Source organism: Passer domesticus, chromosome 1, assembly GCF_036417665.1.
Source record: "Passer domesticus isolate bPasDom1 chromosome 1, bPasDom1.hap1, whole genome shotgun sequence".
Lineage (NCBI taxonomy): Eukaryota > Metazoa > Chordata > Aves > Passeriformes > Passeridae > Passer > Passer domesticus.
In genome coordinates this window covers 66,821,487-66,847,978 of record NC_087474.1, presented here as the reverse complement: position 1 = coordinate 66,847,978, position 26,492 = coordinate 66,821,487, and the positions used below count along the sequence as shown (strand labels likewise).

At 38.2% G+C, this 26,492-nt stretch overlaps 1 protein-coding gene across 2 annotated transcripts in view; it reads left to right on the top strand.

Annotated features, from left to right (window-relative positions):
- The first annotated feature begins 3,934 nt into the window (after positions 1–3,934).
- The window catches only part of SLC9A3 (solute carrier family 9 member A3), a 52,139-nt gene continuing 29,581 nt past the window's right edge, over positions 3,935–26,492 (top strand). The window contains exon 1 of one of the 2 annotated variants that reach the window (XM_064421849.1): positions 3,935–4,237. In XM_064421849.1, the coding sequence (XP_064277919.1) occupies positions 4,048–4,237 (190 nt within the window). In that variant the 5' untranslated portion in view covers positions 3,935–4,047. The remainder of the gene's footprint in view (positions 4,238–26,492) is intronic. The other variant, XM_064421841.1, reaches the window with a different exon arrangement.

The following is a 26,492-nucleotide window of genomic DNA, read 5'->3' as shown; positions in this document are numbered from 1 at the left end:
TAATGTAATTTCAGAGGTTCATATTTATAATGTTGTAACACAGTGCTCTGCAACATCACTTAGGCCAATGGTATTTTTCCAACTCCTTGCAGCATTAACTTGCTCAGTGGCACTCATTTCGCTTGGAGAGCGGTTGACATAATGTCAGCTGTTGAATCAAGTAAATTCACTATACATTTGTGTGGTTCTGCATTCATCTGCATTAAGTTTCACCAAATTGTGCAGTTTTATTGGTACAATGCCATTCACAATAATTACTGTTCTATTTAACTTTGTATACAGTTGGCATTATGGCATGAAAGTATATACTGGAACTATATTCCATTCAAATCTTAACTTGCTTATGCATTTAATAGACATTAATATTAAAAAGTGCATTTTCTTGAGGAAAGGCAGTAGTGATAATAAGTTATTTATGATAGTTCATGTTGCATCAGGAGATTTTTCATGCTTCACTTGCCAAATATTTGCTATTTATTAATTTATTTTTCCTTTCATGAGACTTCTCAGATTGACTGGGATGTGCTTCTTAATTTCATATCACCTTAAACAGATTTTTGGCAAATGCTAATATTAAAAGTTAATTGTAGCTTCTACATCTAAATTATCATAACTGAAATACTGTGAGTGCTTTCTGGAGAAAACTGATGCAATTTTACGGATTTTTTTAACTGAAATTGTCTTTTACCTCAGCTTTGAAAAAATTGCCAGGGCAATGAAAAAAAAATCTTTGAAAAAATCTTTACAGGACACAGGTCATGTGAAAGGTATAACACTTATAGTAAGATACTCATAATTCTTTTCTTTCAGCCATTATGTACACAATATTTCCAGAAATGACAATGCTGGAGTTCAGTCTCTTGCAAAAAAAAAAAAAAAAACCCACCAAAAAGCCAAAACAACAACAACAACAACAAAAAAAAAGGCTCAGGACACAACACAACACCATTATTTTTCCGGTAAGTAGAAATTTTTCTTGTGCAATCTTTCTGGAAGTCAGGAAGTATCAGTTGTTGTGTGATATGATATCTTTATTGCAAGCACAATACTCAACCAATGTTTTTTGTTACTGATACAGAGTCAGGTTATTGGAAACTATGTAAGGGCTTCCATAAAGAACATACAAGAAAATGGACTCTGTTAATCAATACATATATGCAAATGTATTCTTGTACAAGTACATATTTTGTACATGAGCTCATGTATACTCAGTGGATTCTTGGTTTATTGTACGCGTATTGGTGTACCTATAGGAAATTCATGATTGTCAGTCCCCTCCTCTGTTCTCTCTGTGTCCTGCTGAAATATTAATGAATCACACAACAATTCTCTGATATCTACAATCATTTGATACCCCACCAACTTAAAAAAAATCCTTAAGCAGTCACAAGTACACTTTGAACTATTAACTTCTTGCTGTTTAAAAGAAATACAGTGTTGGCATTTTAAGAGTGTTTTAGACCTTAGTTTTAGAAGATGATACCGACAACTTTTTTTCTCTAATACTTGTTTCCTCCATCAGCAAACAGAATTGGCATGTAACTTTGGTTAGTGTTGTCATGGGTAGAACATTGCCTACAGGCAATCAGAGACATGATCTCAACTGCTGCTCCTCCAAGCCTTTGCTTATCTCTAGAGAAGATCCGCTGGAGAAGGCTTTCTCATTTTTCTAGCTCTGCTGCAGGTATTCTTGGTCTATGACACATTTAATAATAACCATCTGGACAACATGGCTAGCTTCAGCACTTTCAATAGAAAGATTTTTTTCTAATCAGTCAGCATTTTTTGGAACTAGATTTGGGAAGAATCACGAATATAAGATGGAACACTGGCAGCATTGGTGCCCTTTTATTAGCTGCAGCTGAAATGTTTAATTGTGGTATGAGGATACTTGGAATAAGTTATGACAGTAAAAACACTGCTGACAGCTTGTCTCTACTGAAGTTTGTGGTTCTCCTAATAGTAGCAAACAGAATTCATGTTAATGACTAGGAACTAATACTCTCCACGGGGCTCAGCAACAAGTTACACAGATGATCAGCAGCTACCTACTTCCAGCTACAGTTTTCTCTCTCAACTGGCTATCCACAAAAATGTTACTTAGGCATTGGCTACAGCCACTTGTAGAACAGTCACACAACTTAGGAGCAAATTCTAAACAACAATTAGGTGCCCAAGTCATGCTCTGAAAAAGATAAAGAAATGTAGATAGAATTTGTTGTTAGACACTGAAGAATTCTTCAGGTCTTTGTCTGCAACATTTACTGAATGTGAAGGAGATATTTTGCTGTCTGTCATGCTTCCTAAAAAGAGTTGCCAATTCTGTCTTCAGATTTGCTCCTACTTAAAAAACTTGTCACATAATTTTCTTTCACATAAATAACGAAGAAGGAAAGAAAATCCCCAAAATGTTTCATTGTTTGAAGACAGTTGGTCCAATTTGGGGCCTGCACTTGCTTTGAGGTAATAATGACAATAACATTCCATGGAAATGTATAGATTTAATTAATTAGCTAATTTATTTATAGAGTGTCTGTGCAGGACAGATTACTATGAAAAAAAGTGTGTAGGTTTTCTCCTTAGTGATTGAAATAATAAAAATAATTTATCTGTCTTCCAATAATTTTAAAGGAGTTAAAGGAGTCCTGTTCATTTTTTACCTCTGATAAAACCAGCTGTTATGTTAGGGAGACAAAAAGGTAGTGTTTTTCCACAGAGTCACAGAAGGAGCAGACTGCACACAGATTGTTTTGGAGCACACAAGAGCGGAGAGGAGTTGAGGTTCCCTTGGAGGTCTGTGGAAGGGCGCTCTCAGCTCTGCCCGTCAGGAACAAGATGCTTTGCTGTCCTTTTACAAGGATGATGAGGTGCAAGGTGATGATTATCATGGGTCCGTCTGCCTGCAGCACCATGGTCCCGTGATGTCATGGACCAAGCAGGATAGCAGGCAAATGTTATTAGCAGGAAAACAGGCTTTAGGGGGAAGAGTAGAACCTTCTAAAAGGTCTCACGGTGTAAGCATAAAAAAACCCCAAAAACCAAAACCAAAACAAAACAACAAAAAAACCCCCAAACAAAACAAAACCCAAAGAACCAAAACAAACAAACAAACAACCACCCAACAACAACAAAAAAACAGGTAGCTTTTTAAATACAGCACATCTTAACAAGCAGCTGCAAGCAGACCTAAGCGGAAAGCCGAATGTTGCATGCTGCCCTTTCCCCGAGCACCCTGGGAAGAGGTGCTCTCTGGTGGACAGAAGGAAAAGCTGGTCCGAGAAAAGTGCCGCTGTGCCCTCGGTGAGATAGATCGAGCTCAGAAGGGGACTCGAGGCTAAGAAGCAGAAAAGAGTGCGTTTCCTCTGTGACAGCCTGTCGAGAGAGTGAGGCTCAGGGAGAGAGGCTGATACAAAAGCATCCAAAGCTCCCGAACGGAGACCTGTGCATGTCCCGCGCACCCGCTCCGCTTTGGACGCGCACCCTGGGCTCCCCTAGGACATGCCCGCGGGAGCGATCCAGCCCCGGCTCCGAGCGCCGGCAGCTCCGGGCCGCTGCTGTTCGCTGCCCAGCTGCCCTCGGCCGCACGGACACAGCCCAGAGCCTGCGGCCGGCCCCGCGGCCGAGCGGAGCGGAGCGGAGCTGCCCGCCGACCCCCGGGCGCTCTGTCAGTCAGGGCATCGCCGTCCCCGCACGGCAGCCTCTGCGGGAGCGCCGGGAGGCTCCGCCTCCGCCCGATCGGGAACAGCCTGATAAAGGCAGGTGCGGGCGAGCAGCGGGACCCCAGCTCGAAGCATCTGCTTGTGCACGCAGCCCCTGACCCGTCCTTTGCCACGCCGCGCGAGGCGACGCCTGGGGCGGGCGGCGCGGGACGGGAGCGGAGCGGAGCGGAGCGGAGCCTGCCGCCGCCGGCCGCGCGCGCCGCTGTCCCGCCGTCCGGATCCGTCGGGCGCGTCTCTGCGAAGGGACAAGGACCTCGCCCCCAAGGACCTCCGGAGAGGCGGGATCTCTCCGGGAAGGGGAAGCAGGATTTTGTTGTGTGGCTTGAAGATGAGGCAGGTATCTGGAGTGGCGCTCCTCCTGGGGCTGATGGCTCTCCCAGCGGCGCTGGGACAGAGAAGCTCGGAAAGCCATAAAAATAGCAACCAGAGCTTTGCCATCGTCTCTTTCAAATGGGATCACGTCAAGGAGCCGTATATCATTGCACTCTGGATACTTGTGGCCAGCTTGGCCAAAATCGGTGAGTCTGAGGTTACATATTAATACGTGTCCTCTCCCTTTCCCTTCCCCCTTGCCCTTCTCCCACCCAACGTAAATGAAGAAAGCTTATCATAGGTCCGCTGACCCGTTTTCTGGGGGTTTACTGTACTCTGTCCTGATTTCATAATACTGCCCTACACGGTCCTTAGCAGTGTGATTTTCACCAGCTTCGAGGGGTTACCTGGTTCATTTTCACCGCCCACGACTATGGCTTCTGCATCTGACTTCTTGTAAACCCTTTCAATTCCTTGAGACCTTGCATTACTCTTGCTCCCAGGAAAAAACTTTTTGCAAAAGTGAAACAGAAATCGGGCCTTCCTGCTTACACAATATCTATTGCACTTTATGATATGTTTTTCTCCTGCCTGTCGTTGTTAGCTATATCAGTTGGTATCATCAAAAATAACCAGTGCAAACTGAACATATGAACTTAGCGCTCTCTGCTTTGAAGTACATTGCTGGATTAGTGAAAGAGCATCGTTTATAGAGAAGGTAACACTTCAGTCCATCTGATGTAGCTGAAAAAAATTCAAGTTTTAGAGCACCCAGAATTTTCTTCAAGAAATTGGAATAAGTGAAAAGCCATGACTTAGCCTAACATCCATGTAGTTTAAATTAATTTATATGAATGCTTCAGCTCTTGTGTTCTGAACTTTGTGACTTTTTCCAAAAGCGATCTTGTATCAATAATGCAGTTTGCTGAACGAGAAAAGTCACTGTTTAATTAGAATGTATTTTACTTGATTGATGCTATCACTTCAGACCTTTTGCCTTTGGATCTAAAAACACACCTCCACTTTGGCTGACACTATAAATGCCATTTTCATTTAAAATAAATCTTTTCTATAATCAGTCTCATCTCAGAAGGTCAGCTGAAAATCGTACTGAAGACTTTTCTGGACTTGTATTGTTAATACTAATTTGGTATACCAGAGTCACATCCCCCAGATTTTTCATGCCACAGAGAATGAAAGATGTAAAAAGGTATACTTAGGTATATTCTATCTAGCACATAAGAGAAGCATAGTAAGACCTGGATGGAAAATCCAAACCCCAAAAAAGTATTTTAAAAGGAGTAGTATGTTACAAGTTGGGGTGATATTGTACATAATTATCCAGCAGTATTTGCATCTCGGCTTTTACTTGATCAACCACAGATATATAACTAAATACCTTTATCTGAACTTGTTTGACTATGCTATGCAAATAGTTTGTCTTCAGACAGTTGCTGCATCACCTAGATTACATAACAGACATTATGTTTTAATTGACTTTTACTGATGAATTATAGCAATTAGAAAGCTGGGGAAACCATATACAGGAAATAACTCACAACACTGAGTACCTTTAAAACGGTGCTGAACAAAGTAATAAACAGGCTGCTTGTTTGAGCCTTCTTTTTGAGATAGTCTTCTAAGTAAGTATAGTTATTAAGGCCCTGTGCTATTTAGGCTTTGCTCTTCTGTACATGTGGCCCAGTTGTAGAGTGTAATATTAGTGGTGCACAGCCATATCAGTTTGTGTCTAAAGCCAATGAACCCAAGAACAGGACAGTTAGATTGTACTATATTTAAATTGCAATGGCCTGGATTGAGATTAGTTGAGATTAATATGAGCCATTTTACCATGAAGTCCTTGATATAAACTCTTGATAAAGCACTTACTGTCAAGAGCTGAGTGGTGCTGATTGTTTTTAAATTCTTTGTACTTCTTTCACAGCTGCACAGAGCATGTCACTTATTAGCTGATCATACCTATCATCACTCCATCACTTCTGTTCCCCACAGCTCTCAAGCTTTGTTTGTTTCTCTCTTCACTTTTGTATTTTTGATCCTATACTTCTCTGGACATAGTTTCTGAAGAAGCAATGGATAACTGTTGTATTCCCCTGAGACCCTATGAATGTCTCTGCTTTCCCCACCAGTCACAAATAACACACAGAAAAGCAAGAATGTACACTCACTGTTCAACACCGTCTTAATAAGAAATCATGAAGGTGTTGATGTAAGTCTGTGAGAAAGGGAACTGAAAAAATTAGCTTTTCAGCCTTCTGTCCGCCTTGGTGTTTCAAGGGTTCTGGAAAGTAGGTCAGAAATCTATGAGAAGTTTTTGAATTGCAAAAGTCCTGTGCTGCATCAAAGAAAGTTTACATATTTAAAAAGCAGACAGAAAAGAACTGAGAAAGAAAATATAGAACAGCTGTCCTTGGGTTTCTTTACTACCTGAAGCAGGCCAGTTGTAGTGGAGTGAAAGTGCTGGTTTTGCTGTGGGTTTTTCAGCAGGGGAGGAGCTGCTCTTGCACATGCAAGCTCACTTCTCCATGGCTACAGGGATTGGGAGTTATTTTACTGATGGATGATAGACAATTGGGTCAGCAGAAAGTGTTCTAGGAATTGCAGTTGGTACCTGGGGATAAAGGTATATGAGAATACTTGCTTTCTCTTGAATTAGAATAGCATTAGTAGTTTAGTGTTTATTTGGGTTTTTGTTATTTTCAGGGTTTTTTTAGATTTGTTTTGTTTGTGTGGAATTTCAGGATTTTTGTAAAAAAACAAGTTTCAGTTCATGATGTTATGTGACTGGGAGAAGCATTTTGTATTAGGAGATTTTTGCAGATTTTCTGGGGCTTGATGTTCGTGTTATGTACCAAGTATTCTGCAACATGAACTGTTGTGCGTTAAATCTCATAAATATCCCAAATGAATGAGCAAGTGCCTAGTGTTTTGGGCTTTTGGAGAAGGAAACTGCTTTTTTAGTTTTAGTTTGGTCTATTTACTGGTTAACTCTAAATATTGCTACAAATGAAACTGTGGAAAAGAGTCTTCATACAATTGGCTTTCATGCATTATAGAAAATAAAAAATTTGTGCCTTCCATGAAACTTCTGATGCATCTTGGTCTACTGTTCAACATATTCTAATTTATTTGATTTGACCCTCTTCATCTGAAATATATTCCAACTCTTCATTCTTCCACTTCAAGTGAAACATTCTTAAGGTTCACAATGTTCTGCTTTGGCTAATGATCTTTATTTCCTCTTTTGGTAGGCTGTCTTATCTACTATACTACAGAGGAGTATCCTTGTGGGATAGGGCCAATAAACTACTTACATTTGTAAATCCAAGCCAGAAAATCATCTTATCTACATGAAGAAGGTACATGAGGTACAGCTGAGGACCCTCCTAGTGGACTTCAGGAGTCCACGTCACTCCACATGAAATAAGCAATACCACTGAAAAAGAATAACCTCCAATGCACACATGTATGCATTTATAGCTACAGACAGTACAGACATTTCCTGCTGTAGGTAAAGGATGTACCATTTTTAAACAACATGCTTACACAATATAGTTCTGGTTTAAGATGAAAGATACTTGTATGCTGACCAGACTCTCATATTCTTTCTAAGCTGACTTGGCCATGTGCTCTTTATATGTCTGTCACGGATAACATCTTGGAAATAAACTTTGTAGATGCATAGAAGACACAAACAATATTCCAGCAGGAAAGTCTCTACAGAAAGAGGTAGAAACAGGTGGAAGATCAGAAAACTTTGGAAACAAGTTGAAGAAAGGAAGGAATAATGAGCTCAGAAGCTAAAAATGCCTAAGAGAAGAATTTTTTTAACACTGAACATTGTATACAATTTTGTGATGGTACTCCTCAGGCCATGTCGATTAAAAAAAAAAAGCTTTCTCCTAGAGGGATATCTAGTACATGTGTCTATACTTGTTTAGAATCCTAGGAAACAGAGAGAGATTGTACTTATATCTTCATTGGAGGTTGTACTAGGGAAATTGTGAAATTCCTTCTTGCAGTTTAAATCCCTTTCTGGACTCTAATATTTTTATAACATTTTTTCAACATTTTTACAGAAGAATAGGTAATTGTCCCAAAGTAAAAAAAAAAGCCCTACAAAGCAGCCTTTCTGTCTGTCTGGCCTCCTGGGTTTGCTCAGTGTATGCAGATAAGCAACTGGAAGAAATAGTGGGAGAGTAAGTGACTATGAACAGGAATGAGGAAGGGTACACAGCCTTTTCATTATCTGAGTCAAGCCTCTTGCCAACTGTTTTTTTAGTATAGGTTATGCTGAGTCTAAGAATGTCACAAAAGCTTTTCTTTTTTCTTAATTTCTGTGTAGTTGCATACAAATTCTAAAGGCTCTTATATAAGAAATCAAAAAGTGGGAGTGAAATTTGAATCCAGGGCAGCTGGTAAATCTGTCGTCAGGAATGCCACAATGCTTTGGAGGAGGGGGAAGAAATGCTTCAATAACAGCGAGCAAACACTTAGGAGAAGGCTGGTGAAGATACTGTGTCAGATGGACTTGTTGAGTCCATCAGCTCTTGAGACCCCAGGAGGACACGAGCTTCAGAGCGCAATGCATCTGTAAGGTTAGATATGGATCCCCACAAACAATCCAGTTTCTGCATGCCAGGGCTCCTTCACATTGTCTCAAACTAGACTGAGAAAGGAGCTCTTTAGAATATTTTAACACAAACAATTGCTGTGGAGAATTTTAAGCATGTTAGGGATGGGCTAGGGAAGGAACTGTGAAAGGCAGGTCTAACCACCCATCTAATTTAGATTCCTGGGGCAATATTTTCTTTGAAGAAATCAATAACCCTCCTTCCAAAGCAAACTGTCATAACAAAAGCCCATTTGACTCCAAAGTTTCTCCTCCTGGCACTCTAGCTACTGGAAAGTGTCAGTTATGCAGAGAAAGTGATTTAAGGCATTATTTTAATAAAATAAAAAATGTGAGACTAGCTCTTCTGTTGACAATTCTTCAGTAAATGACAGTTAGAAAAAATGTTCAAGGGTGCTTAGCAGAACTTTACTGGCTGTATTTAACTGAAAATGGAGTGAGAGATTCAAAGGTGATGATATCACCAGATCCTGCAAAGTTTAAACTACCAGCCTCCTCATGATTGTAGATCTTGTTAAAAGTTGCTTTCATTAGCAAGTGATAATATGGAAAAAGTCTTTACATTGACTGAAGTCATTGACAGTGACTTAAGAAGCCTGGAGTTGGTTGTCTTCCCTCATATTCTGACAAAGATAAGAAGGTGAAAATGCTTCTTTTACCTTTATTATGAAGTCAGTAGAAGCTGAAACAGGTTAGCACACTTAGAACAGAGGCATGTGCATTTTCTCCCCAGATAGTCATAGAAACACTATTAAATTTTGTTTCTTGTAAACAGTGCTGGCAACTATTATATGTCTGTGGTGTCTTCATTTTTGTACGATGCTGTATTTCCTTTTCCAACATGCTGTTCAAAGTACCTGTGAGCTAGAAATGTTAAGTAGTGTAAAATCTCTTATCTTTTAAAGAATTACCTTATGTATCTAACATTTCATAAGTTTTAGGCATCTGAAAAAATATTTCTAAAATTGAATAATAGCTTTGCATTTCCAATGGTAGGAACAACTGTGTGAGCCATATTTTTATTAAATTTATCATCTGTGACTGCCACATTTTAATTCCATTTTACTCTTGTGCCTTACTCATAATTTTCCTGTACTCCCTGTCTCCCTGTAACACACATCTATCTTCTTCCCCCACCCCCTCCAAGTCTTGCAAGTCTCAAGTCTTAATTATTTAGAGCAGGGAAGAAGATATCAGGACAGTATAATTTGACAAGATTCAGATTACATGCCCTGGTAAATAGCAAATGTACAATGGCAACTTGTGTGAATTACATAAGAAAACAATGGCATTTTGAGAATGGCCCTGAACTGAATACAGTTCAGGCATGCATACCTAAGAAAGGATCTCTGCCATCAATTACTTTCAGGCACCTGTGTGCAAAGTGCTCGGCGTTCTCTGCAGAACAATGGAATCCTTTTAATACTGTAGTCTTAGGATTGTTGAAACCATTGATTTACTGTCTTCAGAGCTCAAGCCACTTATTAGCAAGAGCGACCTGCAAACCCCCAAAGTGTCTGTAAATCTCTTATGGGATAATGCAGCAGACCGCAGCCCCACAAGACATAAGACCAAGCAGCAAATCCTTCTAGGTGTACAGAAGGAGTTGTACAATAGTTCTTCAAGTGAAAAGCTCTGAGGTCCCCCCTTTGTTTTTTGTGGACCTTTGTGTTAGTGATGTTTGGCAGGGAAGCTGTACTAGAAATCCTGAATTATTACTTTGTTTGACACGTACAACCAGAAGCCTGTCAAAAATCAGTAGTTTTACCATAAGTTTGCTTTAAAAAATGTTTGGAATCCAACTAAAAGGGTTTCCCCCTATTTACCAGCGCTTTAATTCCTCTGAAGTAATGGGCTAGTGGATTACTTGGTTCTTCTATCGTATGGCTCACTCTATTCCAAGATTAAATGTTGAGTCCAAAGTAACAGAAAAATATTTCTTATCTGAGTATTCTTTTTTCTTTCACAAAAATGTCTCTGATTTTTCTCTTCTCTCTGCAGCAGTGAAGTTAGACTAATGGCCTGAAGAACTAGAGTCTTTTATTGTTATTCGGTTTGTTGACAAGTGGCAACCATTTAAAACTAGAGACCATTAAAACAGTCGTGGTAAACCACAGAGCATGGTGGATTGGCTGTGTTGCAATATTTTGTTTCCTTCTGTAAAGCAATTTGCAGAGTATTTACCCCTGTGGAAGGAGTGATTTGATACCCAATTGGTTGCTATGTAAAGCACTGTAAAGTCATAAATACTGAAACTACAGCCTGACAAGGAAGAGCTGACCAAGATGGAATGCAAGACATCAAGTGGAAACACTTTTAATTAAGGCGCGAATATTTAATGTTCATTCATGGAAGAAGAAAACTGGAAGGTATTCCGAAAGGCCTGCACAATCACAAGGGTTTGAAGTAGTTGGATCTGGAGAGTTTTCTCCTTCCATTAAATGAAAATAGAAACAATAATTCTGGATTCATTAAAATGTGCCTAGGAGAGAAGTTCTGCTTTTATATATTGAAAGAAAAAATGCCTTTGTTTTTGCCAAAGCCAAATGTAAAATAGCAGTAGTCACACACCAGGGAAGAAAATCTCAGTGTAGATTGTAGATTGATTTTCAAAAACATGTGGTTTTGATTATTTCTGCTTCAATTACATTTTTTTAAAAATTGGGTGGGGGGGGAAGTTTGAACTAGTGTCTTTATAGATTCAGCCAGTTTCATAAGTTAAGGTTTGAGGAAAATGTTAAATATTAAGAAACCAGTAAAGGTCTTGAGACAGTGAAATTTCACAGTGAAAATCTCCCAGGTATAAACAGATTGTAAACTGATGGAAAGACTTGCTAGCTCCTTTATTAAAATGATTATTGTTTCATTGATTTGTTGATATAACAATATTCCAGGGACTAGGTGATACCAGATAGTATAAGATAGCTTTGTGTTAATGTTACGTTAATGTTAATATTGATACATTAACGGTTGTACTTTCATACATAAAACTAAATATAGGGATAGTTTGGAGATATTACAATACTACTCCAGTGAAACAACAAACTGGTGAATATCTAGATGTAAATTTTCAGACCTTGGCCGCTTAGATATATGCTTGGGAAATTCAGTTAATAAATGCTACTTAGTGGTTTAAGTGGTTAAAATATTAATTCCAGCAGTGTTTGAATGCTTTCTCTTCTGTCTATGCACAGTCTAGAGTTTGAAGTGCTCTAAGACCTGGTTTGAATTAAATATCCAGATTTTCTGTTGAAATAATTTTGGCTCTAAGCTATTCCATCCTATTTAATTCTGGGAATGAATTCGGGACAGTAGTGAACTGGGGAAAACCGTTGGATACTGGGTCTCCTATAGTGTCCACAAAATCATAAAATAATAGTGTCACAGGCTTGTTGAGGTTAGAAAGTGCAGCATCTGGTCCTATGCTCCAGCTCACCCAGGGTGACCTACAGCTCATTGCCATGATCACGTCCAGACAACTTTTGATTATTTTCAAGGATGGAGACTCCACAACCCTTCTGGGCAGCCTGTGCCAGTGTCTGGCCACCCTCACATCTCTGCCAAGCTGCTCTGCAGCTGGGTGGCCCTTTACATATACTGGTGTGGTGGGTTGTTCCTCATCAGTTGCAGGACTCTGCACTTCTCTTTGCCAAACTTAACAAGGTTCCTGTCAGTTCATTTTCCAGCCTGTCAAGGACCCTCTGGGTAGCAGCCCAACTCTCTGGCCTATCAGCCACTCCTCCAAATTTGTGTCATCAGCCAAATTGCTGAGAGTACTCTCTGCCCCGTCATTCAGACCATTAATGAAGATGTTAAACAGGACTGGACTCAGTACAGACCCCCTGGGGTTCACCTCTAGTTACCAGCCTCCGACTATACTTTGCACCACTGATCACCACCCTCAAGGTCTGTCCATTCATCCAGTTTTCAATCCACCCCACAGCAGCCCATCCAGCCCCTACAGCAACAGCCCGAGGCTGTTCTGGAAGGCAGCGTCAAAGGCCTTATTGAGGGCTCATTAGAAACTCGTCAGGCACTGCTCTCCCCTCATCTTCCATGTGCATCACTTTATTGTTATCAGGTTAGTCAAGCACTTTCATGTAGTGAACTATGCTGACTCCTCCTGAGATATTTCTTGTCCCTCATGAGTCTGTTTACCGAATTAGGTGCTATGTCAGTTAGATCTGCAGAACCTTGGATTAGCAGTGGTCATACATGGGTGGACTTTTATCTGCATCTTAGCCGGTCAAAGAAAGCAACATTTCTGTATGCAATTGGTACACTTTGGTTAGCTGGTACAAAATTGCACACTACAGAGAAGAGAGGAATACAAGGTGGTCATATAGTGGCCACATGGTCATGCCACCGTGAATTAAATAAAGGAATGACAAAGTACCTGCATAATTTATCTCTCCTCTAAACTAGGTGCTCTTTGATCAGAGTGGCTTCAGTTTTCTGTTATGAATGACTTTCACTCATATGTCACTCACGCTTCTGCCTTCTCTTACCTGATACAGTGTGAGTTTCATCTCTTATTTTAACCAGGATGAACTGATATTCTAATGGGAATTATAATTATTACTTGATGGGAACATGCAGTGAGATCTGTTAACTGGTAGTACTAACCTCAAGCAGCAGATAAATGAATCAGTAGGAACATGTGTAAACTCAGAAGTGGTGTTTGTAGTGTACCCTGTTTCCTACAAATTCCTCTTCTGCATACAAGCTGTATGCCAGAAAACCACACCTCTGTGGCTCTCCTCTGTACTATGCAGCTATTACTTCTATATCTTCCACTTGTAGCACTGGCACTTTACAACCTCTTCTCAGTTTGTCCATTTTTAATGGGCTTTTTTCAAGAAGACTGCCTTTGTCCTTCTAAAAAAAGGACCCTAAATTATAGCCATAATGGTCTTCTATTCCTTCCCAAAATTATACTCATTTAGCTAACATCATTTCACAAAGGACTGTGAAAACTCTGACTCTGGATAGGAGGACATTTCAACTATTGAACTGGTATTTTGTCAAGACACAATATTGCAGATAAAGATATTTTAAACTCACTTGGTCAGATCAGCTGCTATGGATGATCACTAGTTGAGGATAGTGTATTTTTTTTTTCTAAGTAGAACTGCTTAAATGCTGTGTTTATTCTTATGTTTCTCCATTGTTTCACTTGCTACCATAGAAGCCATGTAGAAAATAAATTACTAATAACTTCATAGGCAAAAAAGTATTTGAAGTTGCATGCACAATCTTTCTGGTGTAATGAATTGAGAAAGGTAGTCTACATCTAAAAAAATGAACACTTTTGAACTGAGCAGTGCCCTGATCAAGAATGAAAAAGTATGACAAAAGATATGGAATTAAGGACACAATGGAAGGTACAGGTGAGGATGCTAGTACGTAAGCATAAAAACATTGGAATTAGATTATGAAAGAACAAGAAAAACAGCAAAAAGAATCTCCATATTTACATTGAAAGCCTAACAAACCCATACATGTATTAATTAATTTTTCAATTTTTGTTGCTTTGTTATCACAAAGATAAGCATTTGACTGTCATTAAAAGTTTTCTGTTAAAATATTTTCTATTCATTGAAAGGATTTTGTCATAAACTAGTGCCTGACAGATTCTATCAAGATGTCTGTTAATTATAATGTCTTATCATGAGTTAACAATGTAAGATTTTTGCGACTTTGCTCTATAGAGCTTTGAGAGGATTGCTTTTGCTCTTGGGCGATCTGTCCTCAGGAGGACTCATCCAGTAGCTCTCCATGTTATCCTGTGGAGTACAGTGTATCTGCTGTACAGGCAGCATTTCTTAGGGAAGATGAATAGGCATCAAATCACTGAGCATCAATTTTTTCAGCTCACTTTTATGCTAAGTATTCTTTGAAATGAGAGAGCTGTCTTTCTACCTGCTCTCAGAAATTCTATAAATGTTCTGGGATATTTGAAGCTGGATCTGCCAATTGCTGCATGGAGCAAAATCTTATGATTCAAGGCAAGAATAAAATATAGGTTAGTAGTTCACTCAGACCCGATATCTAATTGGTTGTGTAGTGTCTTTAATAGAGACTGAAACTTGTACCAGTGAAAACTTACACTACTTATGCAGTAGAAGTGCCTGGAAAAGGAAGGCAGGTTGTGTTACTTTCTATGTTACAAAAGTTAGAAAGAGTCAACAACCCTCCAAAATTTTTGTTAGAAATAAAGAACACAATTTCAGAAAATTCTTTTTTTTCCAGTATGATAAATACATCATGGAAGTCAGTTGAAAATAAAATTTTGTAATTCACCTGCCCCCTCCTCTGCTCAGGTTAATTCAATCAATTTTCAGACATTCTCTGATCTGAAGGTGAGGTCATTACAATTTACATGAGCTTAAAAGAAATGGACTGTCACATTTACCATGGAGTTAAGGAGAGCAGCAATTCCTTAGTACACAATACACTAATCTTATTTGAACCTTATGTTCCCTAGCCTTTCAGTAAACGGAAGAATATTTTGTTTTCATGTCTTGAATACTTGTACTGAAGAAAATTGTAATTAGGGGATAAGCCAAATTTTTTTGAACCAAAATTATTACTTTCAAGCACTCAATAAGGCATCTTAATTCTTTAGCCTTTCTTAAGGAACACAGCACAATTGACCTTACTAAAAACCATAATTTTTAAGGCATGTTCACTTGAAAAATGCTGTTTGGTGTTTGAAAGTATGAGGATGTAAAACCAGCAGGAGGAAGTATGAAGTTTCCTTCTGTTTATTGTGATTTATGAGTAAAGATTAAAAGCAATCCAAGACAAACCTGCCACTGCAAGTGGAAATTCAGCTTGTGTGTGGGTACTGAAGTTCTTGTATCAGGAAAGATCCATGCAAATGATCTTACATTTTCCTCTTGCTGCCTGGTCTAGCATGTGTTGTCTGTTGTATTTTGGAGGACCCCAATATGTTGAAAGTCAGTAGAATCTTGTCAATATAACATCATATGATAAATGCTTTCTGATTATAGGGAGATGAAATACTACTTGCAATGGTAGGTTTCCTGTTGTAGTGCCGAAACCACAGAATCCTGGATCCAGCCAGGACAGGATTAATTTTTGCAGCAGTCAGGAGGGGCATGGCAAAGAGGTGATTCTCTACCCCTTAAATCATTTTCTGGGGAGGGTGGGAGGGTTCCCACTCTGGGTTGGGTTGTGAGGCAGAAGGGGGTCAGGGTATTGACAGGGGTTTTTTGTGACAGGTAGACAATAATGTGTGAATCAGTCACCGTTTTTCTTTTATTGCTCTGGCATTGCTATTGCTCCTTGTTTTATTTTATTGTTGCTTCCTGTTGTTGTTCCATCAAAAGCAGCATGGCCAGCAGGTCAAAGTGGGGTGATTCTCCCTCTGCTCTGCCCTGGTGAGAGCCTGCCTGGAGTACTGCACCCAGCTCTGGGCTCCTCAGCACAGGAAGGAAAGGGACCTGTTGGAGCAGGTCCTGAGGATGCCACCCAGATGACCAGAAGGTGGGAGCACCTCTCCTATTAAGACAAGCTGAGAGCATTCAGGTTGTTTGAGAAGGGAAGGCACTGAGGAGACCTTATTGCTGTCTCTCAGTACTTAGAGGGTAAAACAAAGACTGGGGCAGACTTTTTAGCAGGGCCTGCTGGGATTGGACTAGGACTAATTGTTGTTAACTAAAAGATTCAGGATATATAGAAGGAAGAAATTTTTTATGATGAGGGGGGTGAAACACTGGAGCAGATTACCCAGAGAGGTGATAGATGCTGAGTTTCTGGAAATATTCAAAGGCAGGTTGGACAGGTCTCTGAGCAACTGGTCTAGTTGAAGATGTCCCTGATCGTTGCAGGGGGATTGGAGTAGATGACCTTCAAAGGTTTCTTCAAATCGTAACTACTTTAGGATTCAACTGAAGTTTAATTCTTTTATATGTGGCAATAAAAGTAAAAAAGAGGCACTAACGTAGATAGTTTAGTAATATTTGTTTCATACTGAATTCTTACTGCTCCCAAAGTTTAATTTCTGCACAGATATTTTTAGGAATATATGCAAAATCTTTGCCATGTTGGAAAGGATCTAACTATATGAAGCACATTCTTTTACAATGACAAGAAACCAATATTGATATGACTTTATACTATATATCATACAATAGAATGATACTTAGTCTATGTATGTAGCATTCTGGGATTTTTTTTTTACTTAGAAAGGGATTTGTGTCTGGTTTCTACCTTTCTTTTTTCTTGTAATAAACAGTCATCTTAAGTACCCAAAATATTTGAGTTGTGAGCTGGCCTTCAAATGCAGCTTTAGCCAGTTGTTTTGTTCCCTTCCTTTTTATTTCTCCATTGTGGAAAGTAATGTTAAACTAATCTCCTTGTGAACTTCTTTTTGCACACTGTCCCTTCTTATTTTGCCTGTGCATGCACTGCAAAACACAAATCCATGACTGAAAAAACCAGCTGTCGTACCACCTTCCTACTGCATTTCAAAACATCAAAATCATTTTCCATGTGCTACATTTTGCAGTATAAGACCCCAAATTAAACTACAGTTCTTCCTGCTGCTACCATCATGTACATCACCTCTCAAATGAGATAATGAAGGTATGAAAGTTAACATGTTACTTAACTGGAGAAGCTGTAAGGACAAAAATCAAAAATCAAGCTAAAGCACATTGAATGATAGCAGTATCTCAGAGCCATTTGCAGGATAAAATTAGAGTGATATAAACTAAAATGCATCTTGCCCTTAAGTCCAAGGGAAAATAAATCACATATCTGGATTTCTGAGCACATTTACTTTCTTACGGGCAGCAATGAGTGCATTCAGTAACAAATTCTGTTTTCTGTTGCCTAACCCAGAAACTTACAGGCTTGATTGGTGAAAATGATGTTTTCTTAATAGACAGAGTACAGTGTAACTATTGTAACATGAGAATTGTTGCCTCTTTCTTTCCCACAGATCACCTTGCTCACTTCTTTCCTATATTCTTTCTAACTAGCACTACTAATGTTAAAACAGCTATTCTGTCATGAAGTAAATTCCATAATGTATTCTCCGTAATAGTATATGGAGAAACAGGTAAGTGACACATTATGGCTGGAGCATTCTTAAAGACAAAATTTTTTACTTCTCCATTTTCTGACAAAGCTCTTGGATCATCAACCATTCACTGAGATGTTTCCAAAGCCCTAAAAAATTAGAGAATCATGGAATCATAGGATGGTTTGGGTTGGAAGGGACCTTAAAGATCATCTTGTCCCAGCTCTCCTGTGTGGGCAAACACATCTTCCCCTAGACCAAGACAGCTGCATCCAGCCTGGTCTTGAACACCTCTAGGGATTGGGAGTCCACAACCTCTCTGGAAACCTGTTCCAGTGCCTCACCACCCTTACAGCTAAGAATTTCTTCCTAGTATCTACCCTCCTTCAGCTCAAGGCCATTTTCTCCTTGTCCTTTCACTATGTGTTCATGGGAACAGTCCCTCTCCAGCTCTATTGCAGTCCCCTTCTAGCTACTGTAAGGTTCCTGTAAGGTCTCCCTGGAGCCTTCTCTTCTCCATGCTGAACAACTCCAACTCTCCCATTCTGTCTTCTACATCATAGCAGAGGTGCTCCGGTCCTGTGATCAACTTTGTTCCCTCCTCTGAACCTGTTACAACAGGTCCATGCCTTTCCTCTGCTGGGCACCTTACAGCTGGATGCAGAACTCCAGGTGGGGTTTCACCAGAGCGGAGTAGAGCGGCAGAATGTCCTCCCTTGTCCTGCTGTCCACACTGCTTTAGATGCAGCCTGGGATACAAGTGGATTTCTGGGCTGTGGGCGCACACTGTTGAATTTTGTTGAGCATGGGAAGAGACTCCATCTGTTTAATTCTGGACACCTTATGTCAATAGGGAATGCTTATCTTAAAAGTATTTCCAACTTTTTGGTTAAAAAAATCTCACCTAGAAAATATGAGATTACCAAATTTCTGGCACATATAAACAATATATTTGAGTTTCTGAAATTATGTATAGGAGTTGCAGTCCACCATGAAACTCTTCTCTTATCAAGCTGCTGGAGACTCTCTTCCAACATATGACTGGCAAAACTTTGAAGCTTTTCAGGGGGTGCACTAGTATTTACTTTCAATGGAAAGTAGCCTGGCATATTCTGTTAATTCTCTCAAATAAATTTTCAGTTTTAAGCAAGAGCTACTTGACATAAGGGTGTTTGCTTGTTTGTTGTTTTTTGTTTGTTTGTTTGTTTGTTTGTGGGCATCGCTAGTGAATTTGAATACTGTAATGCTTATTTAATTTACTGCTGTAATCAGGAATACTTCCACTGTAATTCCATGCTATACCACTTGTATTAATTAAAACCTTACCAGGGTGGAATGTGAGGGACACACTCCCAGCGCCTGAAAAAAAGTGCTTTCCTACCCCATGACTTGGAGCACCCTTCATAGCTATTTGCCCTAGCCCTTAGGGTTTAATTGCGTCCCTCATGCCCTTCCTAGCAGCAACAATCCTTACTATGCCTTGCTGGAAGCAGTACAGGGGAAGAAGAGAAAGTCTCTACCATATAAGGACGTTTTCAGAGTTTCAGCCTACTATTGGTATTCATTAAATGATTTCTTCCTCATCTTCTTTTTCTTCATTTACTGTAGACCTCAGCAAGAGAGAACTGATTATTGTTTTTATTCAGGCTTTGGTAATTCCTTACACAATTTATCATACAACAGAACAACCATATTACTAGTAACCCATTTCCGTGCAGTTTTTTATCTGTATGAGCAGATGCCAAAACATTCCCATGAGCATGTCTTAGTTTCAATCAATTTATCATATTAAAATGGAGGTTGAAAGGAAAAAAAAATTAAAATTCATAGTGTGAAGCTGAGTTCTTGGCATTTCTTTATTTAACCCATGTTACTGGAAAATAGTTTGGTATTTTAAAACTAAAAAAAAATGCTTTCACTATCTGTCAATAGCTTTCAGTGAAACTTTGAAGACAATTTTAAAGCTGGGGCAGTTGTAATATATTGCAACTTAATTATAATACCTTTACATAGCAAGTGAAGCAGTTTTATGATTCTTTTACTGTCCTGTTTTATATCCTCTATTATACTTCAAGGTGTTTCTAATGTGTACTTTGCTCTCATTTTGAAATATTTTTGACTGTTCCCATTTTTCTTTCAGTGCTGTTCAGTTCCATAAGGGCCAAATGCTACCACACTTGCACTGCAGTGGGACTGCCCCCTCAAAAAAGAGCTATTTAGCATAATTATGATAAACTGTCCCTGACTGTTTAAACTTCATTATGTTCTAAGTGCTTATAGAGGTAATAGTTGCTTACTCACACACTTCTTTGAGTTTGGCTTGAGGCAATCTTACTATGTTATGACCTATCAGCTGGGAACCTTGACCTGTATGTTGGTTACATTTTTAATTGCTAACATATTTTGTTAATTGTTCACCTACAGAGACCAGCTACCTAAAATTTCCTCCTTAATGAGCTCATTACAATGCTGTACACTTTGTAAATGGTGACCATTACCTGTGCGACAAATAAAGCAAGGTTTCTTGAGCTGGATTAAACCAAACTCAAACCAGTCCTTCCATATGAAGGACTTCTGTGCCTTGCTTGGAACAAATATGACCAAGATTAAGTATAAATAATATTAATAGACATGCTCATGTAGTATATTTTAAGGCAGTACCAAGATGTCACACTAAAAGTGGATTTTACCTCTTGTACAATATATGTATATTACATGTTTGGGTTTCTTCAGGTATAAAATAACTCCAATTTTTTTTCAATAAATCTCTCATGGTTTTTCTAGATTGGGTAAAAGCATAAGGTACTGATTAATATAATAATTTAATGTCTGTCTAAGGAATATCGATAGAAGAAATCCTTAAAATCTCTTTACTTAAGACATTTTTGCCTGTTGTATATAAACAAATCAAAATGGCAACATCAATTCACAACACTTGTTTTGTTGTTGCAAGGTCCACAGAACAGAATCCAAAGGACTATCAAATATGCTATCAGTCCTCTGAGCAGGAAAAAAAGAATTGAGCACACTGTTGATAAAGATTAGAACGGCAAATATAGAATAATAATGATCAGCTTCAGTTCTGACAAGTCTGCCCAAACACTTCCTGGACAAACTAGAAATGCAGTTCCCTAATGTTTTTAATCTTTGCTTCAGCTGAACCACTTTTAGAACACAAGGGAAGATATTTTTTCTTTAATTTAAGCCTAAATTCATCTGCAGATAACACAAGGTAAAATAGTTTCTGTGTGGATAAAGAAAAGATGAGATAAAAGTATTAAACTATAAGAGGATTATTTTTCAGCCAGAGGAAGTCACTAGAGTTTAGTTTTTGGACAGGTGTTATGCAGGGCTTTGGTTTTGCTCTTTTTTTCATTGACCACTACACAGATGTGGGCCTTCCTACTGAAGGTTTCTGATTACTCATTTCTGCAGGCATTATCAGTATTCATGTAGATCTGGCTATTGTACAAGGAAAAAAATAAAATTCTGAGTTCTAGGGGAAGGTATGCAATACAGTAATAGCAAGGCCAGTTTAACTCGGAGACCATGACATGAATTGACATGAGAATGGCAAGGGGAAGAGAGGTACATCTGTACAAAGTGAATACAGGGTGACTGTGAGTCACCAGTGTAAAGAATCCAGGATGTAGCTGAACTATAGATTGTGATAGGAAATTATTAATGCTGTTGGACCTGCTTCTACTATGACTCATGCAGAATGAAATCTATATTTCTGATGGCTCTGAATCCACAAAGGTGAACTCAGATTGAAATACACAGAGCTGAAGACTGAAAAGCAGTGGTTTACTTTCAAAAACCAGGGACAAGCTTATATAATAGGAAATTAAGAAATTAATGTTAGGGAAAACCAACCATTTAAGAAAACTGATATCACTTCCACAAAAGAAAATGTACATAAAATATCTGTGAACAAGTTCAGGTTAGAAATCAGAATGAAGTCTCTGTGATGAGGGCTGGTGGTGTACCTTTACATAGACTTAGCTGGAGCAATAATCCTCTGAGATGAGGATCATTAAATATGATGGTTTGATAATGAAGGTCTGGATAAACAGCCAAATAGCCCTTCTAGTATTTATGGTTCTTGATGATAATTCCCAGATACTCTGTGCAGCCTACATAAGCAGCTGTAATTAGTTGAAAGGTGTGCCTATGGCTATGCAGGCAAGAAATGCTGTGTTTGCTAAAGTAGGAAACTCAGGAAGTCAAGTCATGAAAGACATGTTAACTAAGAGATCCAGTACAACTGAGGTCAATGCACTGAAGGATGCAAAATTGGTGCATCTGTGAGAATATAAAAATTACATGGATAGAGCAGAAAATGGAAGACCTGAGAGTATAAAGAAATCAAGTATAGCATGTGCAGGAAGTTTATTGAGGAACTACTAGGTGGTCATGACAGCTGAGAAGTAAAGGGAGCCATAATAAAAGATAGGAGAATTATAAACAAGTAAAACTTCTTAAACAGGAAATGGTATCAAAAACCTTCTCTTAGTAAAGAGTGGAGTAAGTAGAGATTAGACTTATCAGCAAAACTTCTGGAGAAATTTGAGATTAAAGTGGTAGTATAAATGAATTTTCCCAATAAACAGAAAAAAATTAACTGTAGCATTGAAGGGAACTACTTTTAAAAATTGCCCACACGATTAAAAATGAAACAAAAAATGGTCATTATTGTTAAGCAATTTTCTAAACCTTTGCAATGGATAAGTTTGCTAAGGATTTTGTGCTGTCCATTTTATGAGAAAAATTCACTGTTAGACTGGACGAGGCGATGTTCAGACTGGGACTGACATGGGACTGACATACACTGCCCTCAGTATCATGAGAGGACCACAGCCCACACCAGAGGAAGCCAATTAAAGTCAGTGATTATATAAGACTCTTGGTAAGCCATGAGTGAGAAGTAATTTTAAAACAGTGACTGCTCAGCTGCTTTTTAGATGTCAGGGCTCTTACAGTTTAACTCAAACAGTTTAATGGGAAACAATCTAATCTAATCTAATCTAATCTAATCTAATCTAATCTAATCTAAAGTTACTATGTTAAAGGAGTTTGGAGATTAAAAAAAAACAAACATAGAAAATACACAATTTTCTTTGTCCCAGCATCTACACACAGTTCCTCCACCATGAATGTTGCAATCTCTTGCAGGGGTGTGTATTGGCTGTATGTCTTTCTACAGTACTGCTGCTTCTTTCTTGGTATGGCAAATGCAGTTGATCATAGTGAGCTGTGAACCCACTACGTGGCTGCAACTAAGGTGTGGGGCTACTGAGCAAGAGTGTGCCCAGGGATCCATGACTTTTAGGCATGGGAGAAGCAAAATGATCCTTTCTTGAAAATGCATGCTGTATATTATATTTTAGAGGGTATGGCCCTGTCTTAGTCAGGTAGACCAACATAATAGCAATGGATTCTTTTGAACTACATTACTGACCAGCTACAGTTGATACAATTTAGGTCACAAACTGATATTTGACTATATTTTGAGCTATTATACAGGCAAGATAAACCAGATTTTTCTCCAGGTATGCTATAGGAATGTTGATTGTTTGTTTGTTTGTTTTTTGGTTTTGTTGTTGTTGTTTTTCTTTTTTGGTGTTAAATAATAACATATATCTGCAGAACGCACCACTGAAAAAATTGCAAAAATGGTAGAACTAAACAGTTTTTTTATTGAATTCCTTTATAATGCTAAGGAGAACGTGAACAGGTGCATAAGGCAAGATACAAAAATTTTATGCTTGCCAGTCAGTGTCCAACTACTGGAAGGTATTTAGAGGGAAGAGTTCTCTTTGGGTAGAATATTCTTCTGTGTAATTTATTATGCCTTCTCTTAAGAAGTTTCTCGTGCTATTAAAAAATTCTTATTGTGTGCTGCCTTGGAGATCCTGTTATTTGCATCCCTGAAAAGTAAAGAAACACAAAGGAGCTTGCTGTGTTTTGCTCTCACTTTGGTCAATGGCAAGCCATGGTTTTCAGCAGCTGCAGAGAATCAAGCCTTGGAGCCCCAATTAGAAGCACCCATGGCTTGATGGAGTATGAACTTCAACTTTAGAAGTGAAAATTAAAAAGTCAGAACTGGAAAATAGAATATAAAAAATAAAAACTGGAAGACTAATAAGGGAGTGTCAATGCATATTTGAACCACTAGTAAAAATGCATATGGGAGACCTCATGCCTGCCACTAACGCTGATAGGAAGAGCTTAGAAATGTTTGTGGATTCATATCTATGCTTTCACAGAAACTATAGAAATGATGGGTTGATATTTTAATTTTCTAAATTATTTTATGTGTTCTTGGATTTTGTCCAAAGATACATGGAAAAAAATAATCAGAGAATTATCATCATTATTATAGGTCAGTTCTTGATTTCTCTGGATGACACGTTGTGTACTGTGCATGTGTGGTACGTTTTGTGATTCACTGGAATAGTGATACTAGCTGCAAAAATAATTTCATTGTTTTCAGAGACTTGATTTTACACTATCAAAGTCAATAGAAACGTAATTATTCATTTGAAATAGTGTTGAAATGACTGCATAACTCCTGGAATTTAGCAGTATTTTAAATAGGTACTTTCAGATTTTTGTTTTTGCAGTGATGTATTTTCAAAAGATTGTAAATCTATCTTGAATTGTTAATTTCGGCTTGAAATAATGCAAAAAACATCCTAGCTCTAGCTAAATGAAAATATTTCTTTTGATAAGAAAAAATCAGTATTGATTCCAAATTAAAGGTTTTGTTAGAGATAATTAAAAAAAAAAGTGAAAACCCTACTTCAGAAAATTTTTAGGTGTCTACAAACATTACAACTTGAAGATGAATTGTACAGTATCTCTCCTTTATTATGTTTAAATTAATTTTTTCTTTCTTTTAACCAGTCTTCCTGACTTCATTTCTTTGAGCAAGTGAGAATAAGCTTATTCTGTTGAATCACATCTTCCAAACCAGTCACAGATGGCCTTAGAAAGCAAGAGATAATTCACTGAATGCTGTAAATTCCACTGAAGGATTTAATCTAAGTTACTGCATTTATAAAAGGCCATAAATCTCAATTTACTTCTTAAAGTATGTTTCATTCTTTGTATCAAAAGATAGTGGTTCCAGCCACCACATCACAGATTGCTAATTTGTTTTGTCTTTCTCATCAGATAGCTTAAATGCCACAGGCCCTTTTCCTGGATCTCAAAGGAAGCATCTAAAAAAAAATCACAGGATGTTTATACTGTGCAACTGTTTCTTAATTTTGTAGAAAACTTCTAATTTGGTGATGCTCAGCTTGAATTTAAACCCAGTTTACTCAGTAGCCAGTCCAACCCACTTTCACACCAGGTATAGCATGTACTGGAAGGGAGGCAGATGTTTAACTTTTTCTTTAATACTATATCTAGACTTAGGTAGATGAATTCCAAATGCTAAATGTTAAAATGTTAAATGTTAATAATTATAAATCACAAAATTGCCCTGTGCATGGTTATTTCTTTTATGCCATGAATTGTCTACAGGTGTTCTTCCTTTATCCTTTCCCTCTCCTCATTAAAACATATTAACAGCAGTGAAAGTAGACAATTTTATCTCTGGGTCTGTTACAGTAATTTATCTGAGCAGCACTGCATGCTATCCTCCTTCCTGATAGTTGAAATTTCTTTCACATCAGAATCAAGCTAAACATTTTGTCCATTAGGAGTTTACAAACCTTGCTGGATTGTATTTTGCTCCTCAGTCAGGTGAAATACCTAGTCATGCTAGACATTTAGGTGTAATTAAAGTTTCCAGTTGTACTTTGTCATGGGAACACAGTTTTTGGATCTCTTTTAGACAAGTAAAGGCAAACTTTATGAAACGGAAGTTCTATCATTGCGTGAGTTTGTAATAGTCTCAGAATACATCAGAGACATTCCTTAATAATGAATTACAAAAATAAACATTAAGGAATGACTTTGGAATTAACCTATCTATCAAATTCCACAAATGTAATAACTACTCATAATGTACAGTCTTGATTAAATATATTTCATACACATAGCCAGGAAAAAAAAAAAAAAGTGTAGGTGCAAATATGAGCTCAAACATTAATCTAAGTTCCAATTGCATCTCAGTCCAAAGCTACTTTATTGTATTTCATCAGCTGTGGTATTTTCCTGTTGTGGTATTTTCCTTTTATTTATTTCTGTGCTTATAGACATATTTCTGTTAATCATATAGCATGCTATCTGTCTGAAGAGTTAGCTAAGCAGTTATTTTAAAACAAATACAGTCTGGTTTTCAGATTTTGCTTGGGCCATACGCAAAAATGGAAAGAGGCTTCTCTAGACCCCATTCATGCAATAACTTTCTTGTTCATGGCCTGCATCCTTAAACTAACAGAGTAGAAGAATTTATTGCTGATAATATTAAAATCTGGCACAGATAATCAGTGGGTTGGAATTAAAAGGGACTGAGACAGATAAGACAGAGCTGATTCACTGGGAAAATGCAACTTTTAGGGGGAGACAATGTTATAACCAAAATCAGATTGGCTTCCTAGCATTTAAAACTGGTTTTGGTTGCAAAGGGGAGAATTCTACAAAATATGAAATTTTTGCTGGGCATTGTTTTCCAAATGCCTAGTTTTGCAAGGTCTTCACAGGTTCATTTAAAATTTTTAACTTCTTGTAGTCATGGCTTATCTGCTAACTTAAGCGTAGGAAAAACAGACTTTGGTTAGTAAGACTAGCTCAGCAACAT